Source organism: Leuciscus leuciscus (assembly GCF_965113295.1).
Source record: "Leuciscus leuciscus genome assembly, chromosome: 21".
Taxonomy (NCBI): Eukaryota; Metazoa; Chordata; class Actinopteri; order Cypriniformes; family Leuciscidae; genus Leuciscus; species Leuciscus leuciscus.
Window position 1 is genome coordinate 32,828,802 of NC_138745.1, and position 17,395 is coordinate 32,846,196.

Here is a 17,395-nt window from a genome sequence, read left to right on the forward strand (position 1 = left end):
ACTGAAAAAAACTCAACTTTGAAGTATTTGTAGTAGTGCGCATTATATTTATAATGACCTTCACAATGTGTGTACTTACAATAGTGTTGTCTGGAATGCGTTCCTGCTCTTTAAGGCAGTGTGATGAGCCTGTGCTAGTGTGTACCTGCGGTGATTATGCAGTGGTTGCCATATGTTTCAGTTCATGCATCAATGAATATTTGAGCTTGTTATTGTGGGGAGATGTGTTGAAATGTTTAAAAGGTTTCCTCAGCACAACCATCAGGTTATCAAGGGAGAGCAGCAATTACCCAGAACCACAGGTGCGTGTGTGTGTGTGTGTGTGTGTGTGTGTGTGTAAGAAAGAGGAACATAATGGCCACTCTACACTCTCGGCTCAAAGCCAGATGAGGTGTGGGTCGACTTCCCCCCCAACCAACTGACGACTGCTGATTAATATTTATGGATCTTTAAATCACAATAAGAGAGTTCTTCCTGTCCCCAAGAGCTTGGCAGTCACTCTGTCTCAAAAGCTGAAGAATCACATTAATTAAAGCAAGTGGACGTGATCGTGGTACATCCATCATTCCCATACTCATTAATGAGGTCACATATCCAGGATAAAAACTCAAATAAAGGCGGAAAAATTGGCCTAATCTAACAACCTGCAATGAAAAGCAGTTAGTTGAGCTCTTTAATTAGGGCACAGATTCACACAAGACGTTTTACATGCCAAATCATTGACTCTGAGACATTAAAGAAAAACAGGATTTATATTAATGGAAATGCACACTGCTGCATCCCAGAAAACAGCAAAGGACTAACACATAATCATTGCATTTAAATAGTATATTCCTAGCAAATTTGAAAGGAAATTCCCATACATAGAAATGTCTAGGACTTGGATCATGCCCAAAGCCATTTTTATTGAAAATGGTTGCAAGGGAAGGGACATTCTCATTCAAAAAGCATTTGATTGGGCTTAACTTGGTCACAGGAGACACAGACACGTCAATATCAGGTGCACATTTTAATCTGTCTCGACTGACCACTTGTAATCAATCACCAGAGACGGACATAAACACCAGGTGTGCTGTGCACAAGGTCTAAAATATGTCAGTGCAACCAAAACAGATTAGAACACAATTGGATTTATTGGATTTACTACAGCAAAGTTTCAAACTTGGATGGAATAAGTCTAATCCGAGTTCTCCAGTCCTGAGGTTGTGCAGGTTACAGGTGTTCTTCAGTGCTGGAATAGTTCAGTTTTCTCCTTTCAAGACAGACACCAGCTCGCCGTTCTCTTTCAGCTCCTGTTTAATGAAATAAACACATTTTCCATCCTTTTATCTGGAAGTATGATACAGTAAAAATAAAATAGAATAAATCTCAATTTGCATAGTATCCTTCCCCTTTAGCAATGGTTCTCCACTGGAGTGTCATGATCCAAAAAGTCAAATTGAGTACATTTTATGACAAAATATCCAAATACAAGTCACCAAATACTAATTATTTTACTAACTTCTTTTATGTAATGCATTTGTGCTATATTTTGTGTAACATTTATTTAAAATAAATATCACTTTGGTGGATAATGGATCTAATGCATTGAGCAACAATTGAAAAGTTGTTTTGTTTTTTCAGGTTCAGAGATGGCATTGGCTGTAGAGCTCACTGTAAGCTTTATCTGCCCTCTGCTGGAGAAAAACACCCACTGCAGCACACAGTATATCTCACTTTAATGTTATAACAGTTCTATAGAGTGGGGCAGAGATGACGTATTTTTGTAGGCCAAAACCCGGAAACGAGTTAGCATCGTCCTGAAGTTTTTGCTTGAAATAAGATCTGTGGTGAGCAACTCAAGACATTATCACGTTTTATTTTACGATATAAAATACATCCGTAATACCCTCTTGTGTTTTTTTTAAAAGCTTTTACTTGTAACAGGCGGTTGCTAACAAGTGGCAATGGGACTACAGATGTTGTCGGGGACATTAAATGTCATCAGCCGAACAGGTAAACTCATCTACTCATTAGATCCCTTTCACAGCCTCGTTGTGTTGAAATGACATCATTTCCTGTTTTTCAGGACGTATATTCTGTTAAGGGTGTTCTCGGGCCGCTTGTTTGGTGTGCTCTAGGGCTCAGAACACACCCTAGTACTACATTTACATTCATTACAAATGCAAGGCTATTTTTAGTACTTAATCCTACATTTATTTGTATTGTTGTTGTTATGCGTTTCACCTTGACTATGTCCAGTCCTCCGATTAGATCCCCTTTAACATAGAGCTGTGGGAAAGTCGGCCAGTTGGAGTAAGTCTTGAGTCCTTGTCTAACCTGTGGAGACAATCAAAAGTACATGTTTTGGCTAAAAACTCCTACAAACAAGACATTTCTACAGTAAACAAAATCATATTCTACACATAATGTTTACATTTTTGTTCAGTTCTCAGTATATAGGGAGCTCACTAGGTTTTGGAACACAGTCTTTCATGAAGTTGCTTTGGCAAGACAACATTTTCCAAGAAAATAAATAGAAATACAAACTTCAAACTGATGGAACTCTCACCTCTTCATCTTCCAATATGTCAAATGTATTATATTCAACACTGAAATGTTAATAATAAAACAAGTTACTTTAATAACATGCATTTAGGCTTTTAACAATTCATAATTGTTAGGAACATTCTCTAAAATAGCTTTGTTAAATTACACTGTATGTGTAGACTAGTGAAAAGTCTCTCACCCGGAGCTGTTCATTATTTCAAGTATCTGACGGCTGAATCCACACTTGGCAGTCTGAGTATTCACAAAGACATGAGTTAAGAGAATAAAAATGCTAGAACATTTTTCATCTCATGAAAGGCTGCAGTGAAGTGATGTCCTGCGCTTGAAAGCCAATCAGAGGAAGCAAGGTTTTAACTCCAGCAAAACACACGCAGACTACTGGAAAAGCTCAAAGCACAGAGTACATAAGACTCGACTGGCTCCTCTGGGCCCAAACCAGCACAGAACCAAACTTTCATTTAGAAACTTACAACTACAACCACCTAAAAAAGATATTCTGAAGTGCGTCTCAATAACTAGAGAGAAAGAGGAGTTAATAGAACAAGAGAGACAGAGAGAGAAGCCAGTCAGACGAGAGGAAAGAGAGATCTCATGGGGAAAGACTTTAAACTACTGCAAAGAATGTCTTTCATGTGTGTGAGTGTTAAAAGATCAATACAGTTATGAGGAGAGAGGTGAGGGGTCTTTCTCCTCCATTAAAGAAAGACAAGTAGCTCTATCAGTGCTGGAGACGCCTGACATCGATTTCCAGAACCTCTTTACCCCTACACGCCTTCTCTTACTGTACGCTAAAGGAAAAGATCACCCCAAAAACCTTCTCTTACTCACCTTTATGTCATTCCAAACCCACATCATTGGAACCCACTAACTAAAATAAAATTAAAACTGAAATAAAATTAAATAAACTAATATTTAAAAAAAACGAATAAAATGACAAAAGCACATAAAATTACTAAATTAAAATATTAAAAAGCTAAATATTAAAAAGCAAATAATACTATATGAATAAAACTAAAATAACACTGAATAGTAATAACAATAATAATACATTTTTAATATGATATTTGCTAAATAAATGTTGCATAAATGTTCAGTTCATCAAAATGTACCTTTACTTTCGGTTGACATGAAGTTGAATAAATAAGAGAATTTTCATTTTTGGGTGATCTATCCCTTAGACAACCTCTGCTTTCTCCTCACTCTTTTAAACTGTGTTTCTGGAGAGAAAAGATGTGAGAGAGAGAGAAAAAAAAGGAGTATTTAAGTTCACCCACCTCTTTATTGCCTTTCATGAAGAGCATGACGGGTGATTTATTGATTAGAGATTTCAGCCTGTCAGAAGAGAGAATGGTTAAACAAGTCCAGTCATTCAGAAGCAGGCGATTGAGCGTGCATGTATCTGTCTTTACCGGTTTTCCAGCGAGACGGTCTTGGGGAAAGTATTCTCAAGTTCACCAGACTCGACCAGCTCCTATGGAGGATATAAAATATCTTTGAATCCAAACTCCCTTTCAACTCGACACACACATCCACGCTCAAACATCTCCCTGCTGAGATATTTTACCTCTCTGTAAAGGTAAATTCACTATCTTAATGAGGAAGGGCCTCTAGGACTCCTGAGAGAAGAGACGATGGATGCCGGCTAATCTAGCCCTCCTCCCTCAGCAGGGGCGCTCTGCTTGCTTTAAGCAGAATGAGCTCACTGGGAATGTAAGCAACATACAGCTACTAACAGTTAGCCGAGAACACACACGCCGTCAAAAGTCCTGCAAACACTTACCATAATATACACACGGGATTAAACGCACAACATCAAGTGATGAAGAAACTGGTGTTGGGAAAAAATCACGAAAATATCTAAGGGTGTGTTCACACTTGGAGTGTTTGGTCCGATTAAAACAAACTCTGGTGTGATTGGTCTGTTAGTCCGGTTCATTTGAATAAGTGTGAACGCTGCCAACTGAATCCTGATGCGCACCAAACAAGCGGACTGAGACTTCAAAAGATGGGTCTCGATACACTTCCAAACGAACTCTGGTGCGGTTCGACTGAAATATGAACGTAACACGGATCAAAGACATGTAAACGAACTAAAAACAGGACATGATGTCACAAGATGCAACCCTGCTAAAGCATACCTGTTTTTTCTCGTCATAGTCACAATGTTGCCTGTTACAGTTCGGTACAGGCATCAGAACCGCAGATCTTCGTTTTTATGTGACGGAGGGATTCCTGCCACTGTTTTATAAGCTCTTTATGAGTTCTGGTGGTCTAGTGGGTTAAACCACTAAACTGGTAAACTGGTAAATCGAAGGTTTCTGGTTCGATCCCAGCAGTCACCACCAGTGTGTCCTTGAGCAAGACACTTTACTCCACGTTGCTCCAGGGGGATTGTCCCTGTAATAAGTGCACTGTAAGTCGCTTTGGATAAAAGCGTCTGCCAAATGCATAAATGTAAATGTAAATGTTCTCAGCTGGTCAAAATACCATCATATGTCGGCTACACACATACAACGAGCACATTTAGCCCAGAACTCAGCATTGTTTGGGGTGTCCAGTAAGTTCTCTTGTGAAATATACTTAATAAAGGCCGACCAATCAGGTTGTGAACATATACAGTACCAGTCAAAAGTTTGGAAACATTACTATTTTTAATGTTTTTGAAAGAAGTCTCTTATGCTCATCAAGCCTGCAGTTAAAAAACAAACAAACAAACAAAAAAACAGTAATATTATGAAATATTATTACAATTTAAAATAATGGTTCTCTTTTTTAATATATTTTAAAATGTAATTTATTTTTGTGATGCAAAGCTGAATTTTCATCAGCAAGTACTCCAGTCTTTGGTGTCTTATGATCCTTCAGAAATGAGTCTAATATGATGATTTGATACTCAGTTATTATCAATGATGGAAACAGTTGTGCTGTTTAATATATTTTTTTGGAATACTTTTTTCAGGATTCATTGATGAGTAAAACGTTAACAGCATTTATTCATTAAAACAGCATTTATTCAAAATAAAAACATTTCTAACAATATAAATCGTTACCATCACCTTTTATCAATTTAACGCATCCTTGTTGAATTAAAGTACTAATTTCTTAAAAAAAATAAAAAATTATTGTTCCCAAACTTTTGAACGGTAGTGTATATTATTGTTACAAAAGATTTCTATTCTAAATAAATACAGTTCTTTTAAACTTTTTATTCATCAAATAATCCTGAAAAAAGTATCTCAGGTTATAAAAAAAAATATTAAGCAGCACAACTGTTTCCAACATTGATCATAAATCAGCATATTAGACTGAAGACACCAAAGACTGGAGTACTTGCTGATGAAAATTCAGCTTTGCATCACAAAAATAAATTACATTTTAAAGTATATTAAAAAAGAGAACCATTATTTAAAATTTTAACATAATATTACTGTTTTTTTTTTTTTGTTTTTTTTTTAACTGCAGGCTTGATGAGCATAAGAGACTTCTTTCAAAAACATTAAAAATAGTAACGTTTCCAAACTTTTGACTGGTACTGTACCTATGCCTTTGAATTCTGTGTTAAAATGCCAATGTGAACGCTAAGCGGACCAAGACACAAACCAAGCAAATCGGACAACAAATGTGAACACACCCTAAAAACTCTATGCTCTTATTTTCATTGAACGCAATAATATTGTTATTGGTATTTGACTGTTATCATATCGCACCTTCATGATGTCCAGTCCTCCGATGAGATCTCCCTTGACGTAGACTTGTGGATAAGTGGGCCAGTTGGAGAAGACCTTGAGTCCCTGTCTGACCTCTTCGTCCGAGAGGATGTCAAAACTGCTGTACTGTACATTGTGGTCCTTCAAAATCTGAATAATCTGACGACTAAAGCCTGCAAAAAAAAAATAAAAAAAATAAAGACAACAAAAGGTAAAATAAAATATTATTACAGCAGTTCATCCCGTTTAGTTTGTGTGATTTTTACAAGCTTTGAAGAAACTAAAAATGATTTAATGAAAGCAAAAAGTAAATAAACCTATTCGTATTATATTTGACATAAGTTGTCATATGTCACTGCAAATTAAAAAAATTTAAAAAATTTACATAAAACAACATTTCATTAAAAGCACTATTTTAAAGTTTTGAAGACACTTGTTTGCTTTTATAAAAAACTATACATTTATAAAGTAAATACATTTAATCATTTAAATATTTAATATGATCGTGTTAATTTAGTATCAAGGTACTATTATAGTTTTTATAAAAATTTTGACTGTTTATTTTTATATTTTTTATATTAATTTTAATTTGTTCAAGTTTTAGATTTATTATTGCTTTTTTTATAAATTGTATTCGTTTTTTTAAATGTCTATATAGTTTTTATTAAGTTTTATTTCATTGTTAGTTATTTTAGCACATCAAGTTAAACTAAATGAAAAAGAGAAATGTTTCCTTGCCAACTAGCTGAAATAAAAATGTATTATTATTATTAATTTTAAGTTTTTTTATTTCAGTCAACGTTTATTTCAAATAACAATTATTTTATTATTTTAGTTTTAGTCTTAACTATAATTGTAATACATTTAACTATAATGACAACAAAAAACGGTCATCTGTTCTTGAAAATGTAAAAAAAAGTGAGTCACAGTGAGTAAAATTTTAAGTGAAATCATATTAACTCATTTTTAGATACTACGCAATATTGGGCAACACGACTGAAAGCTGGAACTCGCAGAATAAAATTTGATGATTTCTGAATTTTAAATAGAAGTTCTGTTCTTATGAGATGACTACAAGCTGAAAATGAGAGAAGATAAAAGAGAGAGAGCGAGAGAGAGAGCGAGAGAGAGAGAGAGAGAGAGAGAGCAATATTAGATGGGAGGAGACAAAGAGAACAAGACGCAAGAGAAACGGCACACAGGGAGGAGGAGTGAGCGAGAGAAAGAAAGAGAGAGATAGATGTGCAAGGTGATGTGTAGAGTCTGTGTAGCCCCTGCAGTAAAACACCCATTTTCATCTTGTGTGGCTCATGAGGGAATTCATTATAAAACAGCTTCAGGCGTCTCACTTGTGCTTATGCATTTGCTGGTATATTAGCTCGACTCTATCAGAGCGGGCAAACAGGCGGGCAGCTGCTTTCTCTGGCTCCGGGCGAACTCCACCAGACATGCTGCATTGATTGCCGAGTCCTTTACCCCTCTCTGCCTGCACCTACAGGGGACGAAGACCGCTCGCTTTGGCCCACTCTGCTCCAGGAGAGGGGCGATGTTACAGCCTCGTTCCTCTTTTGAAGGACAGCCCACTCAGAGCGAGAAAGGCTAAGAGATCTGAATTGCTATACGGACCTTTAACCTTTTAATTTGACATGCATAACTGCTTTAAAGTTAGCGTTAGCCGAACACTTGTTCATTTGGCTCGACGCTCGTATTGGAACGAAAGAGCGCGTTTACGTTTAGAACCCAATGCACGCCACCGACAGGCATGGCTTGCTCTCTGTGCATTATTTCTTGATTTGGATATCAGCCAAGCGAATGAGAACATCAATAAGTTCCAACATTATAATATCTCCGAGCCGGGCCGACCCACTGACACCTAGCATGGCTTCAAATAACATCAACGGCGCCAAGCAACAGGTTTCGGGCTCAGAGACTAAGCAGCCTAAACTCCGAGGATCTTCTATTAATAAAGCAGAGCTGGAGGAGCTGGCAGCCGTTGAAAGCCCAACATCACGTTTGAGATTAGAGTTCAATATGGTTTTTATTTTGATCTCAGGATGGCAAACGCCAGCCTTCCCCCAGACCTTCCTCTTTACACAGCCAAAACGTCAAACGCTAAACTGCGCCTCAGTCCATGACGAAATATGCTCTTTGAACTATCAAAAGTATTTTGTTTTGAATGGGTGAAATTAATATGAGGATATTTTCCAATGCTGAACCACACATCTTTGACATGAGGAGGAAGTGTTAGTAGGAGGGAAAAAGCAAGCCAGAAAATCAGCAAATCAAACAGAAATCAGCAAGATCAAACTGACAGCCTGAAGTTAAACACAAACTAAAGACTAACATACTATTAAGTTATTAAGCTATCACTGTGAAGATTTAACTTGGATGTAAAAAAAGCAGAACAAGTTCCTTATTTGGAGTGACTGCTTATCGGCCAATTGTTGATTAACCAAAGTGGTTGTTCACTCTTTTGCCAGCTTCAAAATCCACCAGCATCCTTGTCAACAGATTGTTAAAAAAATTATTTGTTAGTTAATGGAAAGCTAATAATTGAATCGTGAAAATGTCAAATTAAAATCTGCTGTAGCTCAAACAGGTCATGGGTTCGATTCCCAGGGAATGCATGAACTGATAAGGCGTGCACTTTGAATGCAATGCAAGTTGCTTTGGATAAAACACATTAATGTAATATTTGAGAAATATTTTATTTGTTTAACTGCATGTTTGTTCATTTGAATGAACTTTAACGAGAAAGACGTTCCTTTTTTTAAAGGAGGAATGTCTCGAGATCAGATAAGTTATCTTCTCGGCCCGCTCGTGGGTACAGCTGTGCTCACCTGTAGTGAACGCAGTGATGGACAGCTGTCTTTCCTTATTCGACTGGTCAATGACGATGGTTCGGTGTTTGGATTTTATGTGATTTCTCATTGTGGTTGTGATATTATAGTAACTCAATATAGTTTCGCTCGACAATGTTTGCACACGTTATCATGGATTCACTGCATTTACGACCAGCAAAGCAAAATATTACAGATTGAATAATTCGTGCACATCCCTCTTTTTAATCAGTGAAAACTTTAGGCCAAACCGAGCCAGATTGGACACCAGTCTCAGCACTCTTTTAGTAGAAAAGGGGTAGCTGGGATATAGTGGCGCAACCAGACACATGTCCTTTGCACTCAAAACAAGTCTGTCCCGTTCACTCCACCCACCAGCGGTTGGTCTAACTAACCCCCTGACCCCGTGTTAATTTATGCGAGTGTGTGTTTGCGGGTGTGTTTACCACAGCGAGGCTCCTGGGGCGATCCCTTCATGAAGAGCATGCAGGGTGCGGCGTTGATCAGCCTCTTCAGTCTCTCGTTGAGATCCTCTTTAGGGACGTCCCCCACCCCTGCAGCCCCGCCCCCACTGGACCCCAGCCGCTGCACCTTATTGGTCAGCTCAGGGGCATGCGCACCATCCAACCTGTCAATCTTCTCACCGCCCTGAGGGGTGACGGTAAACAAATAAATAAATAAATAAAAAACACTCAAGAGTGAGTAGTGATAGATTGAGAGGGAGAAAAAAAAAAAACAGCATTAATTTTTTAGGATGCTTGCCAGTTTGTTTAGATTGTTTGCAGGGAGAGAGAGAGAGAGAGAGAGAGAGAGAGAGAGAGAGAGAGAGAGAAAACAGGCCGCAGGCTCTCCTGGTTCTTTGACATGTTACGCCAAGAGAGGGAAAGTCTTGCCAAGCCGTGTGTTTGTTTAACCTCCGATTATTTATCAGTTGCTTGATTCTAACACGAGGAGATTTTGCAGCTCACATTACTTGATCGTTAAACTCAACCTTCCCAACAGACTCCGTTTTTCTAACCTCGTCTCCCTCTGCTAAATAAACACAAATAACTATCGCAGCACACCTAACATAAATGAAAGCTGTGTGTACAGAAAAACCTAGATGAAATCTGGCACAAATCAGCGTGCTTTAAGAAACATAAAGAACACAGTGTATTAGTGGACTTCATGCTGTACAGAAATGAAATAAATTCTGAAATTAAGACTCCACTTACTTTCTTAATAAATTTAGATGGTTTTATTTATTCATGCATGGTTCATCAAGTGCACTTTATTGTAAAGAAAACAAATGGACCACTTGCACTAATCTTTTTGAAATAGTACAACTAAAGCCTGGTTCACACGGCAGGATAATTAGGCCGATTTTAGCCCCGATTCACCCCTTCCGACAATCTTAAGGATGCTACGATTATCGTAAAATAATCTTTCACGGCAGATATTCCTGCCGTGTGTGGTGTGTTAAGGCTGCTCTCGTCTGCTCGGAAGGACGTCGGGACCGCTCCGATCTCAAATCGGGGATATCCAACATGTTGGATTTATTTGGCCCGATTTCTTCTCGTGTGTGGTGTCCCCCGAGCACGCAGCCTGTGGACTGTGGAGTGTAGCCAATCAGAAAGCGAGGTGACGAGGCGGCGAGGAAACACCGGGAAATATAATCAAAACAGCCGGCGGCATGGCGCACCAGAAAGTCCGGTGGACGTCAGAGATCATCGCCTTTTCTTTTGATAACGTTTTTTTTTCGGTTAAAAACAAACTATTGCCACTGCATCCTCTTCGTCCGCCATGATTGTTTACTCTGAAGTCACGTTTGATCTCGAGGTATTTCGCGCGATTTCCCGTCTGATCTGGGAATGCTCGGGAGTCAAATCGGTTCGTGTGTGATATGTTGATTTTGCCGTGTGGCTGCGCACCACACACTGTACGACCAAAACTGTTAGACCCGTGATTTTTTATCCCCGTGTGTGGGGTCTCTCAGGTTTGGAAAATCGGCCGACAATTTTAAAATCGTCCCGTGTGAACCAGGCTTAATTTGTTTCCCGTTGTGTATCTTTTCATTGTGCTGTAGTCACCTAGTTGGCTAAACGCCACCTAAAATGATTAATGAAAAATCTGGGCATTTTCAGAGACAGGAGAAGAGATATTCTGAGACACAACTGTTTGTTTGTTTATCTTATATATATATATGAAGAGTTCAGATGCAAAAGCCTCTAAATGCCATCTGAAATTTTCTTATAGAATGATCATTTTTATCAAGCTTGTGTATTTAAGTTCAGTAATTTCACTTAAATGACAATTAATAGGTAATCTTCATTGCCATTTAAGTGAAATTATTGAATTTAAATATAGGAGCTTGATAAAAATGATCATTCTATAAGCAAATTTCAGATGGCATTTAGAGGCTTTTGCATCTGAACTCTTCATATATATATATATATATATAGTATGTAGAAAGTATGTTTCTCATTTGTGGCTGAATTAACCTCCTACTCATATAATCATAATTTTAGGTCAATATGAGCCCAGTAGACGTCAAATGTGTGAGTTTTACCTTGAAGAAGAGGAAGGTGGGAACTGAAGTGATCTCATACTTCTCAGAAACCTCCGGGACTGCCTCTGCCTCCAGCTAAAGAGAGAGAGAGAAAACTACTGTACTAATGATTCTTTATAATTCACATTAATAAAACATCCCACACATCAACATGTCAAATATAACACACATACTGAAAGTTTACAAGAAAAAATTGAATTGAGAACTAAAACTATCTAAACTCAACTGCTTCTGCTCTTACATGTAGTGATGACAGCCGAGTAAACATTTGGACACAGTTTATGTTGATTTTACGTTTCTGATGATCTTAAAAACATAATGATCTAAAAGCTTATGGTTAAATGGTTGAAATTAGTTTTGTAGAAACATAAATTGTGCCTACGCATTAATTTCTTAAAAGAACAAAAACATTAAGCAAAGACAAATAATCATATTCCACGCTTATTTTAAGGAATCCAACATAATTTATATAGAGTTGTTGCTTGAAGAACTCTTCTGCTCTGTGTGATGAAAGGCAGTATTAACCCTTGACAGAAGGTAAAAATTCTCTCTGCTGGTTTAAGAGCCATGAGGAAGGTAAAGTCATTCACAGCCTGAGGCAGTTCAATGCACTCCACTGGGAAGCGGAGCAGAGGGAGGACAGAGCACACAGGAAAATTTGCAAGAATAATGGCCATTTTCAAACAGGTATCTCAAACACTCCCTGCCATCTGTGGTTGGTCACACAAACAGAGAGTTCTAACCCAAAACTCAGCCATTGGTTGAGCCATTACTGATGGGCTGGTTCAGATGCTCAAACAAAAAGAGCAACATTTTGAACACTTTAAAAAAAATCAAAAATTCAATCTAAGAACTGCGTACACAGTTTTTTCACTGGAGACTGAGATTGGAGAAAGCATTTAATTTAATAAATACATATAAAAAGAATGAAATTCTAAATAATCAGAAACAAAATATTTCTGAAAAAAGAGATTGAATAAAAAGTAATCATGAGACGGTAGCTGTGAGCATCTTATCTTCCGTATTGTGACGCACATACGAGTGAAACGGCTTCTAGGATGAGAAAAACGTAGGTTGGGACTTGATTTTGTCCATCATGAATTTACTGGATCATTATCGTTTGCTAATTGCTGCAATCTCATTTTAATTAAATATTACAAGTGCACATGAATAAAAAAAAAAAATGTGTGCACGGATAAATCCTTTATAATAAACAGCGATATTCCCAAAAAAAAAAAAAAATTGATTTCAAGGTGACTTAAAGATCCAATGGAAATACTTTATATCTAATTATTATAATTTATGCGAGAACTAAGTCATAGGTGTACCCATTTAAAAAAATAGACCTTGAATGTTATTATATGAGCATTTTTGGTTTGAAATTAAAATAAAAATGTTACATTACAATAGGCTCTATGCAAGATCGCTTCCGCGGTTTGTCTCAGCCGCCCAGTTACATCCGGTGCTGCATCGGAAGCCGTTTTTGCATTAGGTGGAGATAATGGCAAATTACACTCGCTGTTTACAAGAACTTGCAGCGGTTAATGTGAATGATGTTAACAATATTGTGAGGCAGTCATATCGCGCGAAATTGTCTCCGTTTCTGAGAAAATGAATTTTATTAAAGTTTTGCCGCTATACACTTCGCTATAGAACGCTCTATATGGAAGTAAAGACGCTGGCTGAGATCCTACCGGAAATACGTTAGCAGCGTTCGTGCATAGAGCCTATTTCATTCAAAGCAGACATCAATTTAGAGGTCCAACATTTGCCTTTCTGCAAACTGGCCAAATACCAAGCAAAAAAAGAATAACTTTGCAATGAGAAACAAAATGCATTATAGCAATATGGCATATTCAGAACATGGTTCTGTTGCTTACAGCAGCCAGACATGTACATTTCTGGCAGCTATTGGTGTGAGTTTGAGGCTGTTGGACTCTTTGGGAAATTTGTCTGCAAACAAGCTTTCTTTTGAACAAATTCCACTAAAGATACAAATACTACACTTCAACATAGCCGTATAACAATAGTTTGCACAAATTAATCATGACATTTATTGGTGAAAAAATATTGCCAGACAATAGCAGCTATTGTACTACATTGTTGTAAGAGTCAATGGTCCCCTTTACCTTCACAAACATGGTGTGTTTGTGCTCTTTGGCTAATTCTGCCATCACATCGTTCATCTGTGAACACTGCGGAGCCCATGGCGCGTGGAAATGAACAACGGTGAGGGACCTGAAAGGTAGAAACGAAAATGAGCTTTCATGAAACCTGGATCACAGACTTTGAGATCTACATTTAGGAAGGATTGTCTCAGGGAAATACACTTTTAAAGCAAATCCATGTAGAATTGATTTACTAGTTTCATTTAAATGTGCATTTTATACTGTAATGTGGAGAAAATATTATAATTTTTTTTACATGACAGTGAAGACAAGAAGCTAAAAAAATACCACAGTAGTAATGACCAATCAAATACAACATGAATACTGATTTCTTATTTGTCTTTTAGCTAACATTTTAAATGTCCTTTAGAAACATATTTGGTTTTAAAGGTACAATATGTAAGAATTTTGTATCAAAATATCCAAAAACCACTTGCACAGTGTTATATTTTTCTTTCAATTGTGTGCTTACATTATCCTAAATGTTTCCAAGAATTAGTAAATTCAGAGAAATTCACAATTTTAAATAGTGCCCGTCCCTTGTAACTTGTCGCCTGTCAATGACGTAATATCCGCGTTATCCCTGGTTTCCGCTTGTACTGCCATAGTAACCATGGCGACAGACGTGGACAACTGCGTTACGTCTAGCGGCACGCTCACGCTGTTGTTGTTTCGTTCAAACATTATGGACCATGGCAAGCAGACTTTGGGACAAAAGGAGAAATAAAATGAGGATCAATATCGGTGTGGCGTTTTCGAGATGCCGAGAGCTAGCGTCCGCGACTAACTTCGACTTGACAGAGACGCCGCTCTTGCATGTACTTTAAAACGAATCAATGTTATATAGCTCAACATGATGAAACGTTAGAATATGATCAGTATGTTATTCTAATGTTGATCTAGCTTACTGCTAGTCTCATACAGCCAACAAACTAACACATAGAATAACATTATAACTTTCAACACACTCAAACGCAGTTTAGTGTGATAGTTTAGACCAAGTGAAACAGCGCTGCGTTACCTCACAAGATTCATTCGTCAAATAAACTGACCTGTGTGAGTAGTAATTCAGCACTTGCGGGTAGTTCGGTAGAATTAAACGTCCTTATTCCTTTATATCCGCGGGACTCGCGCGTGGCGCTGATATCTATCTCTTATTAGCACTCGCGACCTGCTTCATACCACAGTCATGTTAAAAAACATCATTGTATTCACTCATCCATAAACATTATTAGATCCATCGGCATGATGACATGTTCCATGATTCCGCTTATCACTGCGTCATCAAGAGGTTAGTGACCCCTAGCGGCGAAAAATATATATATTGTAGCTTTAAAGCTACACTGTGTAAGATTTTCTAGCGCTGAAATTGTATATGACTACCAACTGAATATTACTTTCTAGCCCCTCCCATTCCGAGGGCGCTTTAACTCCTACGGTGGCCGTATTATTCCAGTCGTGAGTAATCTCCCCCTCACATTCGTCACGGTGCCACTGAGTGTAAAAGCGTGAAAGGCGAAGCTTGAATTTCCAGGTATGTCCTTCTTTGGCTAATGTATTTTCAAGATGGAGGCGCAACATGGCTGCCGCCATTCGAGCAAGGGGATAATCCAGCACCCGGAATGCGTACCTTCCCTGGGCGCCGCCATTGGTTAGCAAGCCATCACCTGCTGTTAGCATACCATTGACTCCCATTCATTTTGGCATCACTTTGACAGCGAATAACTTTACATCTGAGGCGTTTAAAGACTCTATTTGTCCATTGTTTATTTCTAAGGAAGCACGACAATGTATAAAAGGCTCCATTACCAAGTTGTATCTTACGTTATGGCCCCGTAGAAGCAGTTTTTGTAAAAATAGGCTAACGATTGCGTCATAACCACGCGACTCTCTGTCGCACAGTAGAGAAATTACCGTATAGACAGGAGGAGAAGCTTGCAGGCAATCGGGGGGACGTGGAGGCAAAATGACAAAATAATTAATCAGAATTCTTAGCAAAAGTTGCTCCTGCTCCTAGCTCATGGACACCTCCTACTCACACTCTCCGTCTCTGCACGTTTCAGAAGGGAATGATTCAGATTTCTCTTGGCACAGCTACTAGAAGACAGACAGGTTGCTCACGTCACATCTACGTCGTCAAGCTCAGTTTGAGTACGCTCAGTAATCAGGAAGTGAGTCCTTCTAATTGACTTCATATTTCTCCGTTGAAGTCTATGGGGTCGCTGTGTCCATTTATTTTACTGTCTCGCTCGTATGTATTCTGAATGGCAGATTCTACGCTTACGAGAATACTTGATTAGTTGGTGGAAGTAATTACACATGAATGAGCACATATGATTTTTAAAGAACAAAGTGTTTTTTTTTGCTAAGAATCAACTTAAAAAAAGTGCTTAGTTTGCACAATGGTGGTAGTTGTAAACACTTGCAAGGTTTGAACCTCCTCCATTAATGAAAACAGCAATTATTATTATTATTATTATTATTATTATTGAGTCATATTCGCTGAAAATATGTCAAATACCCATTTAAAAATTAGTTTTGGCATACAAGTTTGGAATGACAGGACCTGACATTGACAACAAAGTACAAAATAATTAATTCTAAATTATTTGAATTAGTATGTCAAATACTGTCAAACAATATATGTCAAACAAAATATGTCAAACTCGGACTAATAATATTATCCATACTACCACCACTTCTACTAATAGTAATAATAATAATAATACTGCTAGACTGACTGTAAACGAACAGCATGAATTTCTCAAAGCTCCCAAAAACCAGGAAGAAAATTATAAAGGACAGCTGACACAATATATTGCTATATTAAAGCAATTAGTCGATGATCCTAATCTATCTAACGTTAGATCAGAAAAATCCATTCATATGGATTTACTGCTACATGATATGTTTTTGTGTTTATCTGAACAGGCCATCGGTTATTTATTTCTGTTCGTTCAAAAAGGCCTCTATAACCGTTATATGCCCGTGTATATGTGTTAAATTAGCTAAAGAGCAGTGCGAATAGGATTATATTTAACGAGAGACTTGACAAATTGTAAATACTTCACTTACTTGCTGTTATTTTTTAATAATTCCTCAAACTGCTTCAGTGATGTCGCGTCCGTGAGGTTCGCCATGCTGCCAGACGTTATTAAGCGATCACCGAACTCTCAATCGGGACACTCACTGTAGTGATGCAAGACTTTACTAAACGATAAACGATACCCCTAACATCGAACACATACTGTACCACACACACAGATATATGATAAATATTGAGTTAAATATAAGATATTAGTTTAACATATCAATGTTTTTGTTATATGTAACATATTAAGTTTTAAGTCACTTTTCTTACACTTTCTTTCAGAGGTGAAATTGCAGTATGTGGAAATAACCTGATAATAACTTGAATCAGTACTGCATCTGATCTTTCACTTGAATATTTTTATTAATACTTACAATAATCACACAAAGTTACACATATTACCACACAAAGATATCTTATTATTTAGAATACTTGAAATATATCACATGAATCATGAACTACTTCTATGAAAATGTTGTGTCATTTTGTAA

At 37.5% G+C, this 17,395-nt stretch overlaps 1 protein-coding gene across 1 annotated transcript; it reads right to left on the reverse strand.

Moving 5' to 3' along the window:
* Positions 1 to 733: 733 nt before the first annotated feature.
* Positions 734 to 16,996, reverse strand: glrx3 (glutaredoxin 3). Its single transcript, XM_082151979.1, has 11 exons — positions 16,889 to 16,996; positions 13,775 to 13,883; positions 11,646 to 11,720; positions 9,544 to 9,745; positions 6,258 to 6,430; positions 3,960 to 4,021; positions 3,825 to 3,882; positions 2,729 to 2,781; positions 2,552 to 2,591; positions 2,227 to 2,319; positions 734 to 1,292 (listed from the first exon to the last, which is right to left on the reverse strand). Exons 1-11 carry the CDS (start codon positions 16,951 to 16,953, stop codon positions 1,242 to 1,244), a joined length of 981 nt encoding a protein of 326 aa, XP_082008105.1. The 5' UTR covers positions 16,954 to 16,996; the 3' UTR covers positions 734 to 1,241.
* Positions 16,997 to 17,395: the final 399 nt, after the last annotated feature.

Bases quoted from the DNA above. Each gene is read 5' to 3' on its own strand.
- glrx3 (XM_082151979.1), bottom strand. From the start codon at position 16,953: ATGGCGAACCTCACGGACGCGACATCACTGAAGCAGTTTGAGGAATTA. The intron at 4,022-6,257 runs GTGCGATATGAT...TATCCTCCATAG, and splicing joins GAGGACTGGACATCATGAAG to GAGCTGGTCGAGTCTGGTGA. The intron at 1,293-2,226 runs GTGAAACGCATA...TTCATTAAACAG, and splicing joins GAGGACTGGACATAGTCAAG to GAGCTGAAAGAGAACGGCGA.